This window comes from Anolis sagrei, chromosome 2 (assembly GCF_037176765.1).
Source record: "Anolis sagrei isolate rAnoSag1 chromosome 2, rAnoSag1.mat, whole genome shotgun sequence".
NCBI classification, from domain to species: domain Eukaryota; kingdom Metazoa; phylum Chordata; class Lepidosauria; order Squamata; family Dactyloidae; genus Anolis; species Anolis sagrei.
This window is the reverse complement of record NC_090022.1, coordinates 176,765,537-176,791,426: the sequence shown is the minus strand read 5'-3', so window position 1 is coordinate 176,791,426 and position 25,890 is coordinate 176,765,537. Positions and strand designations below refer to the sequence as shown.

Genomic DNA, 25,890 nt, shown 5'->3' with positions numbered 1-25,890 from the left:
CCTCAACAAACCTTACTAAGAAGACCCTGTGATAGGTTTTTCTTGGGTTATCCATAAGTTGGAGGCAATTGGAAGGCACACAGCATTTCATAACCTGGTCTAAATCTCTCAAAATGTAAAGAAGTGTATAAATGCAAAGAAGACAGGTCAAGCTCACATGATTACAGTTTGAAAAGACCCAAAGCAAATGGAACAGGAAATGAGAAGCGAAATTAAAAATACAAGAAACCAAAGCTCAAGACCTCAGTGTTAAGTTGTTTCAAAGCCTGGAGTAGTGACTGGGGGATAAAACTTTGGAAGGTGCAAAGTTCACCAAAGCTGGCAATTTGGGGAGGCGGCCATTCTGATTTCATGGGAAATACTTCTTGCATTGATTAAGAGTAATACATTCCCAGAGTTAGATGTGTATAGACAGATAGACAGATGGATATTCAAAACTCAAGGTCAAAAATTGTGTCAGATAGTCATATAACAATTTTATAGGGTTTTTTTTTAAAAAAAAAATAACCACAGAAATATAGTTCAAGTTTTTCTATTTATTTTCAATTTTTTATTTTTTTATTTATAAATGTGTCCAACAAAATGTATAAGTATACATTCTTCTCTCTTTTTACAGTATCTTGGACAAAAGAATATGTCATAATATATACAATCTAACAGTAAAAAATCATCAAAAAACATCTTCAATCATATTTCTTATCATTATTTATACGCAATTTTTTAAATCTTCAAAATAGATCATTATCTTTTTACAAGATCTAAAGTGACAATTGAAACCTTTTGTTTCTCAATGGTACAAATTAAGGGTTCTTCATGGTTCTGCCGAGCAAGTCCATTCTTGGCTTTACTTTCAGAATAAAATAGGACCATCTGTACAGAGCGCAAACGCAAAATGGGTGTGAAGACTTCACGTTGCTTATTTATCATGCTTATGCAGAGTAATGGGCTCCCTCTTACCTTCCCTGTGTTGCTTTCTGAACCTATTGCAGGTGGCCTCTCTCTGGCCATCGAAGGCCCCTCTAAGGCTGAGATCGGCTGCACTGATAACCAGGATGGCACTTGTACCGTGTCCTATCTTCCAGTCCTGCCGGGTGACTACAACATCCTGGTGAAATACAATGACAAACATATCCCAGGAAGTCCTTTCACTGCCAAGATTACTGGTGAGATTTGGTGCCCTACTGAAGGGGGGCGGGATTCTGGATTGCTAGCTGTCCCATAGTAATGTGTGACCCACCTCTTTGACTCCTTCAGCAGATGACACGATGCGCATGTCCCACCTGAAAGTGGGCTCTTCTGCTGACATCCCTCTGAACATCACAGAGACAGACCTGAGCCAACTGACTGCCACAGTGATCCCACCATCTGGCCGCGAGGAGCCCTGTCTGCTCAAACGGCTGCGCAATGGGCATGTAGGTGAGTGTCCACGATCTGTGATTCCCAAGTATATCTGCTCTCCACACACCTTATTGGTAACCGAGAATAGAGTAAACAAATCAACGTCTCCTTCTTTTCTTTCACCCCTATTTCTTTCTGTAGGAATTTCCTTTGTCCCTAAAGAGATTGGAGAACACATTGTGAACATCAAGAAGAATGGGCTGCACATCCCCAGTAGCCCAATCACAGTGATGATTAGCCAGTCAGAAATTGGTGACGCCAGCCGTGTTAGGGTCTCTGGTCCAGGGCTGAGTGAAGGCCGGACCTTTGAGCCTTCAGAATTCATCATTGACACAAGAGATGCTGGTACGTGCATGCTGATTTTATTTTAAGTGGGGCTTCAGAATGCTTAACTGTGATCTTTTAAGAATTTTTCTTAAACTGATATTAATAGCCCAAGGTAACTTGAACTTATTGCGATCCTATGAATGAGAGGCTTCCAAATCGTCATAGCATCATGTCAACTCAGCATGATGGCTTTCTTGATTCCTTCTACCATACCAACTATTAGTGCAGTGGTTCTCAACCTGGGGGGTCGCGAGTGGGTGTCAGAGGGGTCGCCAAAGACCACCAGAAAACACAATATTTTCTGTTGGTCATGGGAGTTCTGTGTGGAAAGTTTGGCCAATTCTATTGTTGGTGGGGTTCAGATTGCTCTTTGATTGTAGGTGAACATCTGGCAATAGGAAGGTTGAGAAACACTGTATTAGTGTATTTTCTAGAGAGTAATGTTTTATTTTGAAATAGCCAAAGGACCTTAGGTGTATGTTAATATATTAGAGCAGTATTTCTCAAACTGTGCTCCTCCAGACGTTTTGGACTTCGGCTCCCACAATTCCTGACAGCTAGTAAGCTGGCTGGGATTTCTGGGTGCTGAAATCCAAAACACCTGGAGGACCAAAATTTGAGCAACAGTGTGCAGGAAGGACAAGTCATTCTGTCCAATTCAATTTATGTCAAAGGGAGAAGAGCCTTGTCCTGTTAACTTTTTTCCTTTACATTCTTCAGTCTGTTCTTAGTGGGATTCTGGCTACCTGTTTGTCACCGGATATTGAATGCCGGTGTCCAATATAAGAGTGCCAGGACTGCATATGAGTTTAAATTTTGCATTTTTAGGTAGTGAGAGACCATCCCTCTAAATTGGCAGTCCCCTTCATGGTTGAATACACAGGCTTTCAAGTCAAGTTTTGAACAACTACATTTTCAAAGTCCTATGCCATAATGGGTAGAGTGCTTTCTCACACACTGTGGAGAGTTATTGGGGGTGTTTGTTGGGTTTGTTCTTGTTGTCGAACTTCTGAAGAAATTTGCAAATGTCCTCATCCGTCTTTAGTACTTATCTCTGTGACTATTGATTTTGATGTTGAGACATAGAGAAAAAACTCTTAACCCCCCAATGCCCGTCTTCCCTTTAGGTTATGGTGGGCTGAGTTTATCTATTGAAGGCCCTAGCAAGGTTGACATCAACACAGAGGACCTGGAAGATGGGACTTGCAAAGTCACCTATTGCCCAACTGAGCCTGGCAACTACATCATCAACATCAAATTTGCAGACCAACATGTTCCAGGTGAGAGCCACTGCTTTTGTGTGGTAGGTGTGATAGGGGGTGAAAGAGAGCAAAGTTGTGTCCAGGAAGGACCAGGGAGTTACCTTCGAATGGGATGACCCTTTGACAACAGGTGCAAAATGGCTCTGTTCTTTTAAAAATTGGGGTGGTGCACCTCCTCCAGTTTTGGCAACTGGATGAGATCTCAAGACCGGCGGGCTGGGGGGGGGGGATTGTTCCACAGCAGAAGTGGGCAACCAGAGTGGCCAGTGGACCATGCCAGTCTGTTTTAGAATGCTGAAAGTAATATACATGAGGGTTCTCAATTACATATTTTGACAAAGCATTAAAATAAAATAAAAATGCAAGGCAAAAAAAAAACAACCATGATAATACATTTCTATAAAAGTTGATCCAATGTGTGAATATAAGATGATTTTCAGTCTTCATCTCTGTGTCATCTTTCAAATGTTGCAAGCAGTGTTAGTGCTTTTATTAATTGAATTACACATGGAGGAAATTTATCTTTCCTATACTGAAGTACAAATCTTTTAGCAAAGTTTTATTAATTTTTAGTTGGGGGGATTTGGGAGACATTAGGGGATTGGCGGACACAAACCACTCCATTTGCACATGGTTGGGAGCAGGCATGTAGCGGGGGGGGGGGGGGGGCTTGAGGGGCTTCAGCCTCCCCCCCCCACCCCCGAAATTCTCAGGGTGGTCCATGAGAAGGCCTTACTGGTACATTATTTAAACTGTTATGTTAATTCATGTCATGATCTGATCACCATGCTCCATATATCCCATATGCATGGGGGTATTGGGGTAACAATACAAAAGGTTTGCTAGGGTAGACTCTCTTTCACACAGATTTGCCCCCCCCCCCCCCCCCCCCCGCAAATCAAACTTAGCTCCCCCCGAATCAAAATCCTGGCTACGGGCCTGGTTGGGGGACTTTTGGGGAATTTGAGAGCTAAAAATCCCTTGAAGGTTTCCTCCTGCCAAATGAGTAACAGTTATCTGCCCATGGTGGTTAATAAAAAACATACAAATATTTCTTCCTCCATATTTGGAGCAGTAGTCCAACACATGATGCGTAAATTGCATAGTTTGTTTTTTTTAAAAAAAAGAGATTTAATGTTGCAAGGGGGAAACATCATTATTATTGCCACCATCATAATCATTTATTTCTATATCACCATTAATTCACATGATTATTTCCATAATTTCGACTCTGAAGTCAACAGGAGAGGCTCTGCTCTCGGTCCCACCATCATCTCAAGCACAGCTGGTGGGAATGAGAGAGAGGGCCTTCTCAGTGGTAGTGCCGTGGCTCTGAAACTCCCTTCCTAGAGAGGTTAGAGCGGTCCCCTCCCTGCTGTCATTTTGGAAACAGTTTAAAGCCTTTCTTTGAAAGCAGACCTTCCTTGAAGAAGATTAGCAAATGGACAGCTATAGTGGTGTGCAGTACTTGAGCTAAAGGAAACAATCCCCTTCAAAATATCCTGAGAAGCACTTTAATTACCTGTTGGGTTGCTCTCTACTTTTGGTTTAAAACCCTCCTACTAGATACATCCTCTGTTCATGTCCAGCATTTATTTTTTAAAGTTTTAACTTCTACATCTGGCCCGGCCATAGGTTTTTAAATCATTGTGTGTTCTGTTTATATGTGACTTATATTAATTGTATTGTTTATTTTGCTTATTTTGCTTATTGCTTGTTGTTTTTATTGATGTGTTGTTGGGCTTGGCCTCATGTAAACTGCTCCGAGTCCCTTGGGGAAATGGTGGCGGGGTATAAATAAAGTTTTATAATAATAATAATAATAATTATTATTATTATTATTATTATTATTATGGGCTATATATAGTGGGCCTCCAGCAATTGATTGGTTTCTTATGGCCTAAAGGAATAGGATATTATATGGTTTCTAAATTGTGTGTTTAATATGTTTTTTATGTTAATTTTATTTCATTTGTTATGTGGAATGGGAATTTTATCATGTTTTTAATGTTGTAATTTGTCAATTGTTTGGTGGGGATTTGTTGTAATTTTGGCTGTAACTTTCTGATTTAATAGGTTGTAAGCCGCTTTGAAAAGCAGGGTAGAAATAAATAAATTAATAATAATAAATAATAAGTGTTTTATGGTCATTAATTTGAGATTGTGTAAATGTTAATAGCCAGTATCAAGTCCCACTCATGTTGGCTACTCCTTTCTCCCTCAGAGGCCAGGGCAATGGCAGTTGGGGTGGAGGAAGGGCTCTCCATCAACTTTGGTCTGTGGTCTCATAGTTTTGAGTGAGGCCTATGTTTTTACTTTCTTCAGTGACTGATTATTACAACTGTTTTTTCCTTCCTTCTCTGTCTGCTGCAGGCAGCCCATTTTCTGTGAAAGTTACAGGAGAGGGTCGAATGAAGCAGATGATCACCCGGCGCCGCAAAGCCCCTTCAGTCGCCAACATTGGCACTGAGTGCGACCTCAGTTTGAAAATCCCAGGTGAGGTGCTCAAGGAGAGGGACTTGAAAGCAACCGTTGAAAAACAAAGTTGGCAGTCATAGATGGGGAGCTGTTAGAGAAATGCAGAGCTTGTAAACATTATATTTGAATTACAGAACCACACAACTGAATGGAGAGAAAGCATGTTCTGAACATTATACTCTGAAGAATATCAGTTTTCCTAACTTTTAGATAAATGCCAGCATCTTCTGTAGACCTCTCTTTTCATGTAGTGAGAGGGAACCCCATAGAATTTGGTGCCACTTTCAAATTCCTACTTTTGCACGTGGCATGATTTCCTGGCATGGAAGGTACATGCTATTCAGGACCTTGTTCCTTTTTCCAGACAAGCCTCCAGTATTTAACTCAGAAAAACACACATGGATAGTGCCCAGCAAATTTTTGGAAGTTAGAAACTTGGGATTCATGGTAATATATTCTGACATGAAGAATCCAGCTTTTAAAGAAATGTGAATCACAACCTCGCAACCTCTGAGGATGCTTGCCATAGATGCAGGCAAAACGTCAGGAGAGAATGCCTCTAGAACATGGCCATATAGCCCGAAAAAACCTACAACCCAATGTGAATCATGTTTTAATAGTTCTCCCAACTGTCCAACCCGGCACATTTTGTTACATGCTGTCCTTCTCCATGCCAGCAAAGATAGTAGCAGTGAATGTGTTCAAGTCTGTCTTCCTTATCACAGGCACAGAATAACTCTTCCATAATATCTGTTTGATTAATATCTGCTTTTCTCCATACAGAATCCAAAACAGTCTATAGCAGTGGTTCTCAACCTGTAGGTCCCCAGGTATTTTGTCTTACAACTCCCAGAAATCCCAGCCAGTTTACCAGCTGTTAGTATTTCTGGGAGTTGAAGGCCAAAACATCTGGGGACCCACAGGTTGAGAGCCACTGGTCTATAGCATTTAAAAACAGGGTATGGTTCAGACATTATTCATTTAAAAATGAAACAGTCGTAAGCCAATATTACCCAGCTCTAGTCTGATCCCTGTGAAAGTGCAAAAAATGTGGTTTTTAAAAAATTGTTTTTTATTTGGGTAACACATCCCTGAGAATCTTTAGGTCCCCCAGCATGGCTCTGTGGTCAGTGTCTGCTGAAACCTGACCATGACATTGTTCTAAATGACCTCTATATTCCTAGATAGAACATTTTAATCAAACCTGGAAAAGTCAAGCTCACACATTTGGAATTCAGTAGTAATCTAGATCTAGGATCTTTCAAAAAGGTTTTAAGCTTCAGAGCCAAAATGTATTATGGATAAGAATGTCTGGAAATGAAGGGAGAATCAGCCTAAATACTTTGCTGCACAAGTACCCGATGAGCCATTTACACCCATGTCAAGGTCTTGGATTTCGGTACTGATCTCACTTCTGCCTCTTGTTCCCCAGAGATCAACATCAGAGATATGACAGCTCAGGTGACAAGCCCATCAGGAAAGTCCCATGATGCAGAGATCTTGGAGGCTGAAAACAACACTTACTGCATCCGCTTTGTGCCCACCGAGACAGGCATCCACTCAGTCAGCGTCAAATACAAGGGGCAGCATGTGCCCGGAAGCCCCTTCCAATTCACTGTTGGGCCTCTTGGTGAGGGTGGTGCCCACAAGGTCCGGGCAGGTGGCCCAGGCTTGGAAAGAGCTGAAGCTGGTGTGCCAGGTATACCTGTTTGCTGGAGGGAAGTGGGGACACAATGCTGGAAGGAAAAGGCTTTACATTGGAGCTGGAGCAGAAAAGGGAGAGTGTTCGGCATAATGTTGGGACTTGACTCCTTCTTTAACCATTTTTTTAATTAGGGGCAATTGATGTGTTGAGATTAATTTCACAATTCAGCAGCAGATCAGTTACACAACTTTAGCGCTTTCCAGTAGCTTCTTCCTGCACAGTATTTTCAGTCAATTGCTCCCACAAACTGCAGTCACTCTGGAACTCTTTTACAGACACTTGAGCACATGCCCGGCCATTGTCAGTTTTACCATTGTTTTCCCCTCCAATCTAGATGACATTACAAACTTACCACAGCACACAGTAATATCTTGTCTTAGCAGACATGTTCTTTTAATCAATTACACAGAGCCTTCGACGAACAGCATCACAGCACAAGGAGAGAGTATACACTCTACATGACTTCCTTATATACAATTCTATACAATTACACATAGCAATCTCTGATTGGTTCCCAACTCATTGACTTAACTCAGACCCAGGATTACATCATTCACAATCACCTGGACTAGGCCAGAACACATTCCCCAAATGATTCCCTATATACAGTTAATGCATGACTCAGCATTTCCAATAGAAGCCTATTAGCAGTGCATGACTCAGCTGTATTACATTACAATACATTGTAAAACCTGACATGATGTTATACTAATTTGTTCATTATTAGGTACATTTATATCTAGCCTTTCCTACAGTAAGCTTACGGTGGATCTCAATCTTCACAGTCCTCAACCTTTTCCTGTATCATATTTTGTTCACATGGCTTCACTGGCTGTCTGTTACCGGGCACAGTTTTAAGTGCTGCTGATGACCTTTAAAGCCCTAGATGTCTTCGATCCAGGCTATTTGGCTGACTGCATCCCCTTGTATGAACCTGCCTGGGCCCTGAGATCTTCAGGAGAGGCCCGTCTCTTGGTCCCACCCTCATCTCAAGCCTGGTTTGTGGGAACGAGAGAGCAGGCCTTCCTTCTCAGTGGTTGCCCCACAATTCTGGAACTCCCTTCTTCCCAGAGAAGCCAGAATGACCCCTTCCCTGTTGTCCTTCCAGTAGCAGGCTAAAATATTTTTATTCAGGCTGGCTTTGGAAGAAGGTTTTTAAAATCATCGAGGGCTGCTGTTGTTTTTAGTTTTGAATATATTTTGTGGATTTACGTTTAATTTTTAATGCCAGTGATATTTAATTTTTTATTGTCTGTTTATTTGTAGATTTTACATTGTATTGAAATGCTTTTAATGTAAGCCACTTTGTGTCTCCTTATGGAGAAAAAAAGCACAACAATAACAGCAGTAATAAGCAGGTCTTCCCTTAGGCACAGGATGAAGTGGAGCTCCAAAAGTGCCTGACAGAGTATTTGCTTTATTCCACAGCTGAATTTAGCATCTGGACACGGGAGGCCGGGGCTGGCGGTCTCTCCATTGCTGTGGAAGGTCCCAGTAAGGCAGAGATTGCTTTTGAGGACCGGAAAGATGGCTCATGTGGTGTTTCCTACATTGTGCAAGAACCTGGTAAGTGGTCATGTATGCAGATGGGTAGCGGATTCTGATAGAAGCATGATGTTAATTGAGGATCAATAATAATAATAATAATAATAATAATAATAATAATAATAGGACTTTCAAATCCAGACTGACAAAGTAGTTTTGGAACACAATACACCAGACATCACGATTATGAAAAAGAAAAAAGTCTGGATTATTGATGTTGCCATACCGGGTAACAGTCGCATTGAGGAAAAACAACAGGAAAAACTCAACCACTATCAAGATCTCAAAATCAAACTGCAAAGGCTCTGGCATAAACCAGTACAGGTGGTTCCAGTGGTCATTGGCGCACTGGGTGCCATGCCAAAAGATCTCAGTCAGCATTTGGAAACAATAAACATCAACAAAATCACGATAAAGGCCACCTTACTTGGATCTGCGTGCATCATTCAAAAATACATTATACAGTCCTAGACGCTTGGGAAGTGTTCAACTTGTGATTTTGTGATACGAAATCCAGCACATAGATCTCGTTTGCTGTGACATACTGTGCTTTTGTGTCAGTAAAATAATAATAATAATAATAATAATAATAATAATAATAATAATAACAACAACAACTTTATTTATATACCGCACTATCTCCCCGAGGGGGACTCAGGGTGGTTTCCAAGCAACATCACCAAAACATACAGAGTAAACAGCATAATATAAAATTAACAAAACAACATAAGCATAAAATTATCAAAATAACACTCACACACATATATAAAATCCTGCCTATTCAGAGCAATTAAAAGGCCAGGCCGAGGCTAGTGCAAACTCAAAATATGAGAGGACCGGGAATTAAGTACAGTGCTATAGCAGGCTAATAGCAATAGCAGGTACGGGTCTGTGGCTGCTCCTTTCCAGGGCCTATTAGAAAGGTGACTGGGGTAATAGGTAGGAAACACAAGGCCATAGTAAACAATGTTTGGGGCTGGACTAGAACTGGTAATTCTCAAAGGCTTTCCATACCCTGAAGACAACAAATCTCATTGGATCTTGGAAGCAAAGCAGGATCTGCTTTGGTTAATATTCGAATAGGAGACCATTATTGAATACCCGAGGCGGTAGAGTGTATTTTAGTGGAAGGAACTGGCAAACCACCTTGTTTAGGAAAACATTATTACATTTATGGGGTTGCTATAAGCTAACAGATTATGACTAAACATTTTCACAGTGAGTTTTAATGAAAAGGGAAGGGGAAAAACAGCTGCAGTTTTGATGGGGGCATGTCTGAACCAGAGCTTGGAAAAGTATTGCTGCTGTTACTACTTATTCAAAAATTCCCCAGCTACCATTAATATGCTGACTGGGGGGTGGGGGTAGTTGTTGTCCTAAAATAACTTCTAAGCACTGAACTGCACTGTGCAGATTGTTTATCCCTTCTATAGAGGATGACCAAAGGGCAGCACATTTCTGGTGGAACATATTCAAGCTTTGTTCTCTGCCATATGTAGAAAGATACTGACCACAGGCACTGAAGTGTGTTGCACTAAAAATCTCAGTATGCCTCACTATTGGCTATATGGTTAGGGTTGCTGGGATTGGTGGAGGACAACATGATTCCTGGGTTGTTGTAAGTTTTTCGGGCTATATGGCCATGTTCTAGAAGCATTCTCTCCTGACGCTTCGCCTGCACCTATGGCAAGCATCCTCAGAGGTTGTGAGACCTCACAACCTCTGAGAATGCTTGCCATAAATGCAGGTGAAACATCCGGAGAGAATGCTTCAACAACATGGCCATATAGCCCGAAAAACCTACAACAACCTAGTGATTCCAGCCATGGGTTTAGAATAGCAGATATGGACAAGCTGATATGGTCCAGATATTTATGTGGGACTTTTGAGGTTGTAGTTGAAAGAACTGAGGGGATACAAGATTGCTCCCCACCTTAGCATGAGAGTAGTGAATCACACAGATCACATGAAGGGTCTAAAGAAGGAGCAGCTAAACAGATGAGGAACAAGTATTGTGTGGAAAAATCAAGTGACAATGGAAAGAGACAGCATGTAGTAGAGAAGGCATAAATATAAAAAAATGTCCTTCAGAACACTCTCACATAAAAGTACAAGGGACTTCAAGACATTTCCCAGCCAAGGAACAGAGCTTTGCAGGCCCGTAGCCGGGGGTGGGGGAGTTGAGGGGCTTCCCCCCCCCCAAAAAAAATTATCAGGATGGTCCACGAGAAGGCCTTACTGGTACATTATTTAGACTGTTATGATTATTCATATCATGATCTGAACACCATGCTCAATATATCCCATATGCATGGGGTTATTGGGATAATGATACAAAAGGTTTGCTTGGGTAGATCCTGAGCCGCCCCCCTCCTCCCCGATCAAAATCCTTGCTACAGGTCTGGAGCTTTAGAAAATCTTTCTTGAAGTACATCTCAAAATCTCCATCCAGCCTGATCAAAGTAGATGAGGAATTATGGGAGCAGTGTTTCCAAACAATAACTTTTCCAAACTCTGATGGGTGAGGAAATACATTTCTTGAAGATGTGTCGTCTGGTGGGCCCATAAAGAGATAGTCCTTCAGCTCCTTGCCACAGAGCTATCACTTCTCAATAGGACAAGCCAACCCTGATTGACCCAACAGGGAAGAAACTTCATGTTTCTTGGGGAGTTGTTGTAACTTCAAAAATGGTGTTCATTCCAAGGGTGGGTGCTGGAGAAGCTCCAAAGGCAGACTTTGGGGCTTATTCTAGATCCTTTTCTTGGAAAAGGCACTGGCAAGCGGCTTAGCAAATCTGTGTGGCAGCCAGCTTCTGGAATCTGTCATGGCTGCATGTTGCCAGCTGCCTGGAATGGCTCCAGGGTTGTACAGAGCTTTCTTTCTGTTTGCTCAAAAGGTTGGCAGATCTTTTGGAACTGCCATCTGGAACACAGGCTGGGAGATCTGTCATCCTGCAGTTTTCTGGTGGGGAAAAGAAATCAAGGATGAAGAACCTGAATAGTTTTCAATTAAGTTTGCGGGAAACAAAGAATTATATCTGAAATGGACCTTGTTAAAACCATTTCTTTAAAATCTTTCTATGATCTCCATAGGATTTGAACTGGGTTGGGTTGAATCTATGATCTAGCTAATGAGTTGCAACCTGCTAGAGCTGTGAACATTGGAAGCTTTTCCAGAGTGAATGCTGGAAGTTTTCCAGAGTTTTGAAACAATTCCTTTCGAGTATAGTGCTCTTCTTAATTGCTTTCAAGACTAGTTGGACACCTTTATCTCATTTGTCAAAATATGTAATCTCAAGCAAATGGTTAGATTCTAAATGCTATTTCCTATTGTGGGTTCAATGTTGTCAAATAGTAGCTATGTGATAGTTGCTCCATATTGAAAGTCATCTGCACATGGAAATAACATTTTCTGGGAGCAGATTACAGTGCAGAATTGCCAAATATTTAAGCGATCTCTACAGGATCTTACACATTATTTAAAAAATTCTTAGGGTTTTTAACCCCCCCCCCCCCCCATCATTACTCTTTAGTATTGAAAGCAATTATACTCAAACTACAATAAAAATGAACTTAAAATTGATTTTTTTTCACCTCTACAGTAGTTTAAAAATTCATATTAGCTTTCCCTCTAGACACTAGCCTTTGATACTTTATTATATCTCCTGAATAGGAGTTTCTACACTGTCCTTTCTAATAAATTCAATAAAATTTTCCCAATTCGTTTTCTGTATATTATTGTCTGTTAGTTTTTGCGTAAGTAAATCCATATTCATTATGTCCCAAACTTTCAATAGCCAATTTTCAATTGTCTGTGTTTCTCCTGTTTTCCATAATTGGGCTAGCTTGATCCTGGAGACAAACTATTCTCAATAAAAATATTATTTTAAAAATTCATATCAGGTTAATTGCCATAGTTACATCTGAGAGAATCCTAGGATTTATTGCTTTGTGAGGAACTTGGAGAGTTCTAGTATTGCTTAGTGGAGTATGCTGGAGCCCCCGGTAGCACAGTGGGTTAAACCCTTGTGCTGGCAGGACTGAAGACCGACAAGTCGCAGGTTCGAATCCGGGGAGAGCATGGATGAGCTCCCTCTATCAGCTCCAGCTCCTCATGCAAGGATATGAGAGAAGCCTCCCACAAGGATGATAAAACATCAAAACATCCGGGCAACATCCTTGCAAACGGCTAATTCTCTCACACCAGAAGCGACTTGCAGTTTCTCAAGTCGCTCCTGACATGACCAAAAAAAAGTGGAGTATGCTAGATCCCTGTAGCAAAGAGGTCCAGGTATCCCCAGCAAACTACAAATCTCAGGATTCCATATCTATATAAATAAAAATGTAATGTTCGTTTGTGGGATTAACAGAACTCAAAAACCACTGGACGAATTGACACCAAATTTGGACACAAGACACTTAACAACCCAATGTATGTCGTTCACTTAAAAAAATTGATTTTGTCATTTGGGAGCTGTAGTTGCTGGGATTTATAGTTTACCTACAATCAAACAGCCTTCTGAACCCCACCAACAATGGAACTGAACCAAACTTGGCACACAGTTCTCCCATGAACAACAGAAAATACTGGGTTTGGTGGGCAATGTCCTTTGGTTTTGGAGTTGTAGTTCACCTACATCCAGAGAACACTGTGGACTCAAACAGTGATGGATCTGGACCAAACTCTACACGAATACTCAATATGCCCAAATGTGAACACTGGTGGAGTTCGGGGAAAATAGAATCTTGACATTTGGGAGTTGTAGTTGCTGGGATTTGTAGTTCACCTACAATCACAGAGCATTCTGAACCCCACCAATGATAGAATTGGGCCAAATCTCCCACACAGAACCCCCATGACAACCAGAGTGGGCCACAGCAACGCGTGGCAGGGGACGGCTAGTGTCAGATAAAAGTCATGCATAGTGCAGAATCCGGGGAGAGGCGGATGAGCTCCCTCTATCAGCTCCAGCTCCTCATGCGGGGACATGAGAGAAGCCTCCCACAAGGATGATAAAACATCATATCATCCGGGTGTCCCCTGGGCAACATCCTTGCAGACAGCCAATTCTCTCACACCAGAAGCGACTTGCAGTTTCTCAAGTTGCTCCTGACAAAAAAAATGTTCACTGTTGAACATTTGAAGACATTGTCTTTAATTGTACTTCCCTAAAGGTGAAACCTGGCATTAAATTTTAATATATCTTCCGTAATGTATGCCTTCAGTCAAATATGACTGTCTGATTGTCATTTCCTGTGTCTCTCCCTCTTCTCTGACAGGTGACTATGAGGTTTCAGTGAAGTTCAATGATGAGCACATCCCAGACAGTCCCTTTGTGGTGCCAGCCACCCCCACCTCAGATGATGCCCGCCGGCTTACTGTTTCTAGTCTTCAGGTGAGGCACTGGGAGAAACCGCCCATTTGTTCCCCCTGCAGGTTGGATTGAGTTGGCACTGTTGCTCTCCTGGGCTGGCTGAGAAATCCTGACCAGAAAATGAAAATGAATAAACAGGGTTTGGATCCCCAGAGGGTGGGAATCAAATTGAGTAGAATATGTGTCACGGATGAAAAAGGGGTTTTGGCATCTTCTCAGGGGAGGAAACATGGTGGAATTTGAACATAGGAAAATATCTGTGCCAACCTCAGAACAGTCACGGTGCCAACTCTGCCAGCCACACAGGGATCTACTTGGGGTTTTTCTCGTGTCTCGTTTAAAGGCTGCTAACAGTCCTGCATCTCAAGCCAGTGGGGGCTTAAAGATGGAGAGCTTCTCTGGATGCACCTGTGCCAATCTTGCTGCCCGCCTCAAAGACTATCCAGTCTCCCGCTTTTCAGGGTGCTAATCTAAATCTCCCTGTCCCTCACCTTTATTTGCTTGCCTGCCTCTTGCATTGCTTCCAAGTTTTCCCAGAGCAGTTCTCCCTCTCTAAGCCCCCTATTTCAGGTAAGCAAACTTCCATCTTCTGTTGGAGGGAGGGAGGGAGGGAGGGAGGGAACCCAAGTTGCCCAAGGATGATGCCACTGCCCACTTGGTCTTTTCTTGCTGTCTAACATGCTCTGTGCTTCCAGGAGTCAGGGTTAAAAGTGAACCAGCCAGCCTCGTTTGCCGTCAGCTTGAACGGGGCCAAAGGTGTGATTGATGCCAAAGTGCACAGCCCTTCAGGGGCCCTGGAAGAGTGCCATGTTACAGAAATCGATGAAGGTAAGGAGCTCTGGCACTGGCCCTCCCCAGGCAAAATAGGGCTGCACTGCTGACACACAACCAATCGGGCACATGGTTCCCATATGATCTTGGCGCATTTAATGGTTGGTCCCCATCTGAGCCACCTGCGAGTTCAAGTACCTTTCTTTGCTGACACTTCTGTGAGTAATCCCCCTCCAACCCAAAGGTATCTGGGCCATATGTGGGCTCAGAGATATTTTTAGTAAATGAAAATAGCAGATGGTAGCATAGGAAGTAGCATAGGAAGAGAAGCCTCGCCATGGAGTCTCTTTCCATGCAGAAAGGCAGAGTCCTTTTTCTTTTGGGGAGGGGAGGGATTGAGGAAAGGAAAGAGGGAAGGAAGGAGAAGGACTGGCTCTACAGAAGGGTGGGGCTTGGCGAAGCAAGCCCCGGCAGCAGCTGGAGCCACCGCAGTGGCTCCATGAGGCCCATGTGGCTACCAGGCAACTCTTCCCCCAAGACCAGAGGATTGCAAGGCAAGCCTGACTGCAGGAGCGGCTGCACCCCCCTCCCTCCCCCCAAGTTGGGTGAAAGGAGGATGCGAACCATGCGAAGGCCAGCAACTCTCCCACTTGGACTCCACATCCCCCCTTTTACCCCCCTCCCCAAAAACCCTTTTAAAAACCCTTACAAACTGTCCTGGAGGAAGGAGGGGAAAGAAAGGGAAAGGAGAGAGGAAAGGAAGAAAAGGATTGGTGAAGAGAAGAAGAGATTATGAATGGAAAGAAAGGTAGAAGAAAAGAAAGAGGAAGGAAGGAAGGAAGGAAGGAAGGAAGGAAGGAAGGAAGGAAGGAAGGAAGGAAAAGGAGGCAGGGATGGGAGAGGAAAGGAAGGGAAGAGGAAGGGAAGGAACAAAGAAAGAAAGGGGGAAACTGGTGAAGGGAAGAGAAGAATATAGAATCAGAGAGCCCTAGAGTTGGGAGACACCTGGTGGGCCATCCAGGCCAACCCCATTCTGTGAAGAAGCAGGAAAATCACATTCAAAGCACCCCCAACAGATGGCCACCCGGCCTCTGTTTCAAAGAGGCTTTTTTGAGTGTTTTGGCCAGCATGAATATAACTGAAAAGCCTTGCAGCTCCAGTGGCTGCTTCTCATTACTTTATTTTCCATACTACCTTGCACCTTCACAGCCCGGCTTCTACTAGCCAGCAGGAAACCTTTGATGGGAGAAGTTCCCTAGCCCTGATTGCTTCATATCTGCAAATCCTCTGTTTTCTGAGATCCACTGTAACGCGTGGCCGGGTACAGCTAGTAACGTTATAATTGCACTCTAACCACCATGAGTCCCTGTTGTGGAATTTATTTATTTAGAGTATTGATACCCTGTCCTGCAGCCAAGACTGCTCACAAAACTCCCACAACAGATTGTTAATTTAACAGTTCCCTTCACAGGGTTGTCTGATTTATGTTTGCTGATTCAATAGGTAAGGCAGAAGTAGAAGTAGGAGGGTGAGAGATTGGCATAGCACCAAAAGAGAGCAGTAGATGTGGTCTCCCAGCCACTTCCTGCTGGCTCAGGGACTTTCCCTAAAACAGTTATGTTAGCAAGATCTGCGGTGGCAGTGTAAATGGGTGGGGTTGTCTTAGCTCTCCAAGACAAGAAACGAGATCCTTTCCCCCCACTTTAGTCTCGACTTGAGTTGTCAATTAGGAAAAGCTGTCAGCATTTGCCGGTTTGAAACCTCCATCTTGCAGAGCAATCGCTGAGACCGCAACACCCATGTTGCTACAGAGAAGAGAGCTGGTGTTATTATGTGGGTAGTTTGGTTGAATGTTGTTGGGTGTGCACGGTTGGTTTCCCTGCAGTGGTATTCAGGATATATCTCAGTGCAAGTATCATTAGGCATCCTAGGAGCCCCCAGTGGCGCAGTGGGTTAAACCCCTGTGCTGGCAGGACTGAAGACCGACAGGTCGCAGGTTCGAATCCGGGGAGAGGCGGATGAGCTCCCTCTATCAGCTCCAGCTCCTCATACGGGGACATGAGAGAAGCCTCCCACAAGGATGATAAAAACATCAAATCATCCCGGCGTCCCCTGGGCAACGTCCTTGCAGATGGCCAATTCTCTCACACCAGAAGCGACTTGCAGTTTCTCAAGTCGCTCCTGATACAACAAAAATAATAATAATTAGGTGTCCTAGGCAGCCTCCTGTTCTCCTATTTGAGTTCTGAAATGCCAGTCCAATTATTACTTGGCCTTGTCTTCATTTTGAAACACAACTGTAAACTTTGGAATGGAGGCAAAACCTATTAGCTGCCGATTTGGCTCAAAAGAAAGATACGGTCCATATCATTTTCTTCAGTGTAACACATGCCCCTTTCTTCCAAGTCCATGAACAGAATCATTATCTGCTACACGTGGTTTGTAACACTTTTCCCCTTCTGAAGTTTTAAATTGTATAATTTTCTCATCAATAAAACTTTCATGCCAGCTGACTGGCTCAGGTAAATTTCCCTTAGGCTTTGCCAACACTCAGAGGCTGTTTGGGCATTCCTTACATATGGCAGTTGACTGTCCTCTAATGCCGATGTGATAGAAGCCTTTGCCCTCAATTTGTCATCTTCTCCTTCTCCTTCTTTATCAAGGGGATTCTCTACTACTTGCCACAAATTGTCTCTTAACAAAAAAAATCATTTTAAATAACCATGTGGCATAATTTCTGGCATTCAACCTTTCAGAAGGCAGTTGACTTGTTTAAAATGCCATTTCCATATTTCTTCAGCCTCAGTATGGTCACTAAGGGTCTTTACTGGGCTCTACTGGGCTATACTGTGCCCATAACCCTTGTTGGGTGAGTGGGCTTATTAACAAAAGACCCTCCTCATAAATGTACAGCAGAGTAACTTAATAGCTGCAGCGTGACCCAGCAGAGTAACCCAAAGTGATAAAAAGAACAAAAACACACAGACCAAAGTTATCTCTTCCATGGGAGGCTTTTATTTGTAGTAAAATAATAATAATAATAATAATAATAATAATAATAATAATAATACTTTATTTGTACCCCACTACCATCTCCCCAAGGGACTCTGTGCGGCTTACATGAGGCCAAGCCCACAGCACATCAGTAAACAAAAGCAATAACAGATAATCAATACAAAACCGTTAAAATAAAAACTCAAAAACAAAAATACACAACAAGCAATAATCAATAACAATAACATATAGCATTTAAAAACCTATGGCCAGGCCAAATGTAATAATTAAAATTTAAAATGCTGGGCATAAACAAGGTAGGGTAAACTAGGATAGGGTTTTCAAAGAAAGATAAGAGCGCGCAGACAATCCTAAGTCAATATTATATTGATTTAGGATTATAATATGGTTATACCATTTACAAGAAGAAGGTTTATAGAACACAAATAAAGTTCTTTATACTTCCTTTGTTGCTTCTATGCTGGGCTTCTTTGCATAAGAAGGAAGCCCAGCATGGAAGCAACAAAGGAAGTATAAAGAACTTTATACTTCCTTACATATGGAAGCTTCGCTCTCACAGAGCCTGCTGTCATACCAAAATTACACAGGAGCTTCGCATAGTAGCTTTACACACAAGGCCTTTAACCTAAGGTTTCTTTCACTAAGGCTTCCCACACCAGGCCTTCTCACACCCAGCCTTCTCATAGACTAAGGCCTACCTCACACTGTGAGGCCTAGCTCACACTGAGGCTTCTCTCACAGACTGAGACCTACCTCACTGTGAGACCTTCTCTCTGACTGAGACATTTCTCCCATTAAGGTAAACTAACTCAGAGGCCTGCTAAACTATAGGCACAACTACTTATATCAAATTACAGCTTTTGCTAAGTCATCGCATTCATTTAACCACACTTTTTGTAATTAAAAATACCTAGTTAATTTTTAATATTTTTGACGAAGACTGATCCAATAATATGTTCTGAAGTCAAAAATGCTTCAGTCCCTAAAACACCCTCCCTCCCACATTTAGCCCCAATGACAGACCTGTGTCTAGGAGCTTCCAACTGCCCTTGCACTGTGGAATGGGGCACCAAGTGACTCCTTGTGCCATATCTTTAAAAGCACTTGCACTGATGTAACCATGAGTTAGAATAATAGAATCATAGAGTTGGAAGGGACCTCATGGGCCATCCAGTCCAACCCCCTGCCAAGAAGCAGGAATATTGCATTCAAATCACCCCTGACAGATGGCCATCCAGTCTCTGTTTAAAAGCTCCCAAAGAAGGAGCCTCCACCACACTCTGGGACAGAGAGTTCCACTGCTGAATGGCTCTCACAGTCAGGAAGTTCTTCCTCATGTTCAGATGGAATCTCCTTTCTTGTAGTTTGAAGCCATCGTTCCGCGAGTTATAGTATAAGCAACCACAAGGTTACTAGGCATTGAGCCTCCTTCATTCTCCCATCTACTCTTTGTTAGTTTCCTTATTGTCAATAGGATATATTTGGTGATGTCTGTTTCTTTCCGAGGGGAGATCACTTCCATTTAGATACAGAAAGAATGAGAAAAAAGGCTATACACATATATGTGGATATGACCATATTCATGTTGACTTGAATGTCTCCCTGCTGGAGTTCAGCTGCCTTGATACTGTCCCGGTTAATTTTTCTATACCTTGTTTTGCCACAGATAAGTATGCCGTGCGTTTCATCCCCCGTGAGAATGGCATCTATTCTGTCGATGTCAAATTCAATGGTAGCCACATCCCTGGCAGCCCCTTCAAGATTCGTGTTGGGGAGGTGGGCCAAGCTGGTGACCCTGGGATGGTGTCTGCTTATGGCCCTGGTTTAGAAGGTGGCATAACAGGTAAGAAACAGTGGTGGAGAAGCTGGAAATGGGGGAAGGCTTGGGCAGAGCCAGCTCATCTTACTCTGGAAATTTTCTCAATGCTTGTAGGAAAGCCTGCAGAATTCATAGTCAACACCACAAATGCGGGACCTGGGGCGCTTGCTGTCACCATTGATGGCCCCTCCAAAGTGAAGATGGACTGCCAAGAGTGCCCAGAGGGCTATAAGGTCATCTACACACCCATGGTGCCTGGTAGCTACCTCATCTCCATTAAGTTTGGTGGCCCATACCACATTGCTGGCAGCCCTTTCAAAGCCAAAATCACAGGTAAGCTGCTCTGTAGGCAGGGAAGGGTACAAAAGCCTGCTTCAGAGGTAGGGAAATGGCAGGTGTATCTTTGCCCTGCCAGATGTGGCCTGCAATTCATGTTTGCCTCACCCAGCATGAGGGTAGCATCTTGAGACTGGCATTTGAGGAGGGTTTCTTAACACTCTCAACTGGGGAGCACCTTTGGTTTCTCCAAACTACAAATCCCAGGAATCCTTAGAGCCACTGAAGTGAAATCATAGAATGATGAAAAGGACCCAAAGTAAAAGACATCAAAGTCTTTTGGAATGGGGGTGGGGGCTGTAAAATTGCTGGGAAACAAAGTCCTAGAGGGATAGCTTTCTAGAAATGTCTAGATCAGTGGTTCTCAACCTGGGGTCCCCAGATGTTTTTGGCCTACAACTCCCAGAAATCCTAACAGCTGGTAAACTGGCTGGGATTTCTGGGAGTTGTAGGCCAAAAACATCTGGGGACCCCAGGTTGAGAACCACTGGTCTAGATCCTCCAATATAAGTGTTTTTGGTAAGAAATAATTTATTTTAATGGTGTTCTGAATGATCAGTCCTGGAATATATCCCCCATGGATACAGAGGTTTTACTGTAATTTACCAACTGGTAGTACCATATATACTCAAGTATAAGCCGAGGCACCGAATTTTACCACAAAAAGACTTGGATTCGAGTATAAGCTGAAGGTGGGAAATGCAGCAGCCACTGGTGAATTTCAAAATAAAAATAGATACCAAAAAATTACATTAATTGAGGCATCAGTAGGTTAAATGTTTTTGAACATTTACTGTATTTCAAAGAAAAACAATAAACTAGCTCTGTAAATGGAAAAGTAGAGTCAATAAAATCAATATGGTGTCAACAATAACTTTAGTAATAATAATAATAATCATCATCATCATCATCATAAAATTTCATTTGTATCCCACTCTATCTCCCTATGGGGACTCAGGCTGGCTTCCAACATAGTAGCAGGCAAACACTGAATGCCTATATAAACAACACAGAGGTAGATATAGATCTATAATTATATGTACTAATTTCACATATGCATCTTCTTCTGAAACATTTGCGAATCTTCTCTCTATATATGGGAATTTTCCTCCTGCAATATTTGCAAGCCATATATATCTATGTTTATATCTGTCTATACATCTCTCTCCCTCATCTCTGTGTGTATGTGTATTTCCCCTGCAATATTTGCAAGCCCTATATAACTATATGCATATCTATCTAGACATGTCTATATATATGTGTGTGTGTGTGTGTGTGATATATATGAATATATTCATACTTATCTATCTAGACATCTCTCTCTATAAAGATAATTATATCTATGTAGAATTTGCAAACACGTGAGGGGAAAATTCATATATAAAATTATTTTTATATACACACATATACATATACACACGGAGATATACAGATATTTAGACATCACTATATATATATTAATATCTATATATAGGATTTGCAGAGACTTGCAAACATGTGAGGGGATAATTCATATATAAAAATAACGTATACATATAGATACAGATATATAGGTACATGGAAATCTCTAGATATCTATATGTGTATAGCATTTGCAAAGACCTGCAAACATGAGGGGAAAATTCATATATAAAATTAATGTATATAGATAGATAGAGATAATATATAGGTACATAGGGATTGCAAATGCTTGGAAGGGGAAATGCCTATATATCTGTAGGAGAGAGATTAACAAATATTTCAGGCTTGATCCCATTATAAGCCGAGGCAGGCCTTTTCTGCTCCCAAAAAGCACTGAAAACTCGGCTTATCTTCAAGTACATATGGTAGTCCTCTAGGGCTTCCAATTGGCTTCCTCCCTACATCCTTGACATAACACATAGATACACTCCTAGGCTAGAAAAGGGGTTCTGGGAAAGCTGGAAATGTCCCCAGGGTCCCCACCATTGTGAATAGTACTTCACAATGGTGAGTACTATTAGCACTCATGGTGTCGTCTTCCTTTCTCTGGCAGGGACCCGCCTTGTCCCCAGTCACAGCCTCCATGAGACTTCCTCAGTCTTCATGGATGGGGCAGCCAGACCTGATGGAGCAGCACCCAAGTTTGCCTCTGATGCCAGCAAAGTGGTGGCCAAGGGTCTAGGCCTCAACAAGGGTTTTGTGGGGCAAAAGAACTCCTTCACTGTTGATTGCAGCAAAGCAGGTGAGTGTCAATGAATTCTGAAGAGGACTGGCTGGAGTTTGAAGCTTCTGCCATTTCTTTTGTTTTAATATTTTATCTTCATAATGGTTTTTTGGCATTTATAAAGGTCTGTCTTTCCTGAAACGTGTCTTCATCCGTTTTCAGAAATAAGCTTCCTCTGGCAATATGTGGTTTGCATTTAAAGTTGAATTGTGCAGGGAGTGTCTCAAAATCTCCTGTGGTGTTCTGGATTCAACTGCTGGGTGGGAACATGACTTGTTGTCAACTATAAAACATCCATGTTGTAGGAATTATTAACTTCAATTCTCTCTGCTAGTGATACCATATGCGAGAGACTTATTTTCATAGTCTCTGAGTGAGGTGGGCAGTGAGCAATATAAGATACTAAGTAAAGGTAAAGATTTCCCCTGACATTAAATCTAGCCGTGTCTGACTCTGTGGGGAGGTGCACATTGTTGCATTTAAGTCGAATTTAGTCTGTTCCAAAGCAGAAAACACAATAATGTAATGAAGGATAAGGGTCTTATATTACATGTGACAGGGGGGAACCTTTCTTTTCAATCCCACCGCTGTCACCACTGTAAAGAAGATCACGTATTCTTACAGGCAGGAGAGACAACACTCCGTCTCTAAGCCCTCCTGTCAGACCCAAAGCGCTTCAGCACGAGTGTTGTTATTATAACGTGAGTGTGTAATGGTAGGTTTGAAGCAAACAACTGACTACTGAGAGGTACATACACGTAATTTTGTTTCTGAAGCACAGACTTATTAAGCAAATGGTTTCTTTAGAAGGAGTAACTTTTCCTTAACATGAGCTACTTTCCTCGCACTATCCTGTAATATGTAACAGTGCGTATCTTTGACCAGCCGCCCCAGGCTGCCTTCCAGAGTATCTAGGTTTCCCCTGGACTACTCTGACCTTTAGGGAAATAAACCCACTTGTATTCTGTCCTAATACAAGTAAACAAGCCTTCACTTTGACTGCCTTAGTCAAACTATACAGAAGCACTTGCTCTTTAATTATTCCCTTCTCTGCTAGATCAAATCCTTCTCTCCCCCTTCTGTCAGAAATGACAGCCTATTTACACTCTCCTTTAACTCCTCCCCTTGGGGTCTGAACCAATCAGGAGTTAGCTGACTCCTCCCCTTGCCTCTCTGCCTATACCATCATGTCCGCCATCCTGAGCTGCCTTCCCAACATGGAGGCCAGTTCACTGACTTTCAGGCTGCGGCCTACGAAGAAAAGGTATGAGTTCATTACAATAACATTGCGCCCAGGCAAGAGGGAAAAGAACATAAAAACTTTACTCTTATCAACAGAGTTAAAACACAAACTTGCAATGTTACAAACAGTGCAACAAACTTACATAGTCTTTGTAAGCAATACAGAATAAGGCTTCCTCATCTTCATCCAAATGAGAGAACAGTACAAATGTTTGAGCAAAATGCTGGACCAAAAGCTCCTCAGAGCAAAAGCTGAACTGTATTCTAAAATCCATACAGTTATACCTCACCAGGTGTTATCCAAACTTACTAGTTGACCTACATTAGCAACTGCACATAAAAATCAGCAGTATAAGGCAGGGATCCTCAAACTAAGGCCCGGGGGCCAGATACGGCTCTCCAAGGTCATTTACCCGGCCCTTGCTCAGGGTCAACCTGAGTCTGAAACGACTTGAAAGCACACAACAACAACAACAATCCTATCTCATCAACCAAATGCAGTCCCACACTTCCCATTGAAAGACTAATAAATTTATATTTGTTAAAATTGTTCGTCATTTTAATTATTGTATTGTTTTAAAGTATTTTTGCACTAGAAATAAGAAATGTGTAATGTGCATAGGAATTCATTTTTCAAATTATAATCCGGCCTTCCAACAGTTTGAGGTAGTGACCTGGCCCTCTGTTTACAAAGTTTGAGGACCCCTGGTATAAGGTTTCTTTAACACATACTTGATCCTGTTACAACTTACTGTAACACTCATCTCCATTTCTAAGCCAAAGAGGCAGCGTTGTCCGTACACACCTCCAAGGTCATGTGGCCAGCATGATTGCATGGCGTGCTGTTACCTTCCCGCAGAAGCAGTACCTATTGATATACTCACATTTGCATGTTTTCAAACTGGTAGGTTGGCAGAATATGCTACTTAGTTGTATTCTTGTATTTTTTAAAAGGAATAATTGGAATAAAAAAGAGGATTATGGAAGCTGCCAGACCCAGCTCAAGTTATAGGTTTTTCCTGGTTCGGATAGAAATGTAGGACTCAGGACCTTCAAGTGAGGAGGGTATAGAAGGATTAAAGTCTCTGTACAATGCCTGACTGTCCCCTGCTAATACTGCTGGGACAGAGGTGATGTAAGACTGTTGGCTGACTAAATGGCAGGGTGTAGCTCTTTGGATGATCATATAATCCTAAAGTTGGAAAGGGCCATCCAGCCCAACCCCTTGCCATGCAGGAATTCTCAGTCAGAGAAAAACTTCCAGAAAGGGGAGTCTGCCTCACTCTAAGGCAATGTTTCTCAACCTGCCTAATGCTGCGACCCCTAAATACAGTTGTGGTGACCCCACAATCATAAAATTATTTTCATTGTTACTTTACAACTGTAATTTTCCTACTGTTATGAATCATAATATAAATATCTGATATGTAGGATGTATATTCATTCACTGGACCAAATTGGGCACAAATACCTGATATGCCCACATTTGAATACTGGTGGGGCTGGGAAGGGGGATTAATTTTGTCATTTGGGAGTTGTAGTTCCTTTGATTTATAATTCACCTATGATCAAAGAGCATTCTGAACTCCACCGACGATTGAATTGAACTTATCTTGGCACACAGAACTCTCAGGATCAAAATAAAATACTAGAAGGGTTTGATGGGCATTGACCTTGAGTTTGGGAGTTGTAGTTCACCTACATCCAGAGAGCACCGTGGACTCAAACAATGATGGATCTGGATCAAACTTGGCAGAGATACTTATTATACACAAATGTGAACATTGGTGGAGCTTGGGCAAAAGAAATGCTGGGATTTATAGTTCCCCTACAACCAAAGAGCATTCTGAACTCTACCAATGGTTGAATTGAACTTATCTTGGCACACAGAACTCTCAGGATCAAAATAAAATACTAGAAGGGTTTGGTGGGCACTGACTTGAGTTTGGGAGTTGTAGTTCACCTATATCCAGAGAGCACTGTGGACTCAAAACAATGATGGATCAGGACCAAACTTGGCAGAGATACTTATTATACTCAAATGTGAACACTGGTGGAGTTTGGGCAAAAAAAAAAATATGCTGGGATTTATAGTTCCCCTACAACCAAAGAGCATTATGAACCCTACCAACAATAGAATTGGGCCAAAGTTCCGACACAGAACCTCCATGACCAACAGAAAATACTGTGTTTTCTGATGGTCTTTGGCGACCCCTCTGAAACCCCCCCCCCGGGGGGGGGGTCCCGACCCCCAGTTTGAGAAAGGCTGCTCTAAGGCATGGTGCTCCACTGTCATACAGCTGTTTAAATGAAATCACATAATGCTGGATTGTGTGAAACAGCACAGATAATGGAACATACAGTTGAACAACATGGTGGAGTCCCATACATTTCCCAGCCCAATTTTTATTTTTTTATTTATTATTTGAACT

At 42.2% G+C, this 25,890-nt stretch overlaps 1 protein-coding gene across 7 annotated transcripts in view; it reads left to right on the top strand.

Moving 5' to 3' along the window:
• FLNA (filamin A) overlaps positions 1-25,890 on the top strand; it is a 169,209-nt gene that overhangs the window by 141,747 nt on the left and 1,572 nt on the right. For 6 of the 7 annotated variants that reach the window (XM_067464196.1, XM_067464197.1, XM_060763185.2 and 3 more), the window contains 12 exons: positions 990-1,163; positions 1,255-1,416; positions 1,540-1,743; positions 2,853-3,005; positions 5,361-5,483; positions 6,898-7,164; positions 8,599-8,736; positions 13,996-14,111; positions 14,786-14,918; positions 19,543-19,719; positions 19,810-20,028; positions 22,046-22,234. In XM_067464196.1, coding sequence (XP_067320297.1) covers positions 990-1,163; positions 1,255-1,416; positions 1,540-1,743; positions 2,853-3,005; positions 5,361-5,483; positions 6,898-7,164; positions 8,599-8,736; positions 13,996-14,111; positions 14,786-14,918; positions 19,543-19,719; positions 19,810-20,028; positions 22,046-22,234 — 2,055 coding nt within the window. The remainder of the gene's footprint in view (positions 1-989; positions 1,164-1,254; positions 1,417-1,539; positions 1,744-2,852; positions 3,006-5,360; positions 5,484-6,897; positions 7,165-8,598; positions 8,737-13,995; positions 14,112-14,785; positions 14,919-19,542; positions 19,720-19,809; positions 20,029-22,045; positions 22,235-25,890) is intronic. The other variant, XM_067464199.1, reaches the window with a different exon arrangement.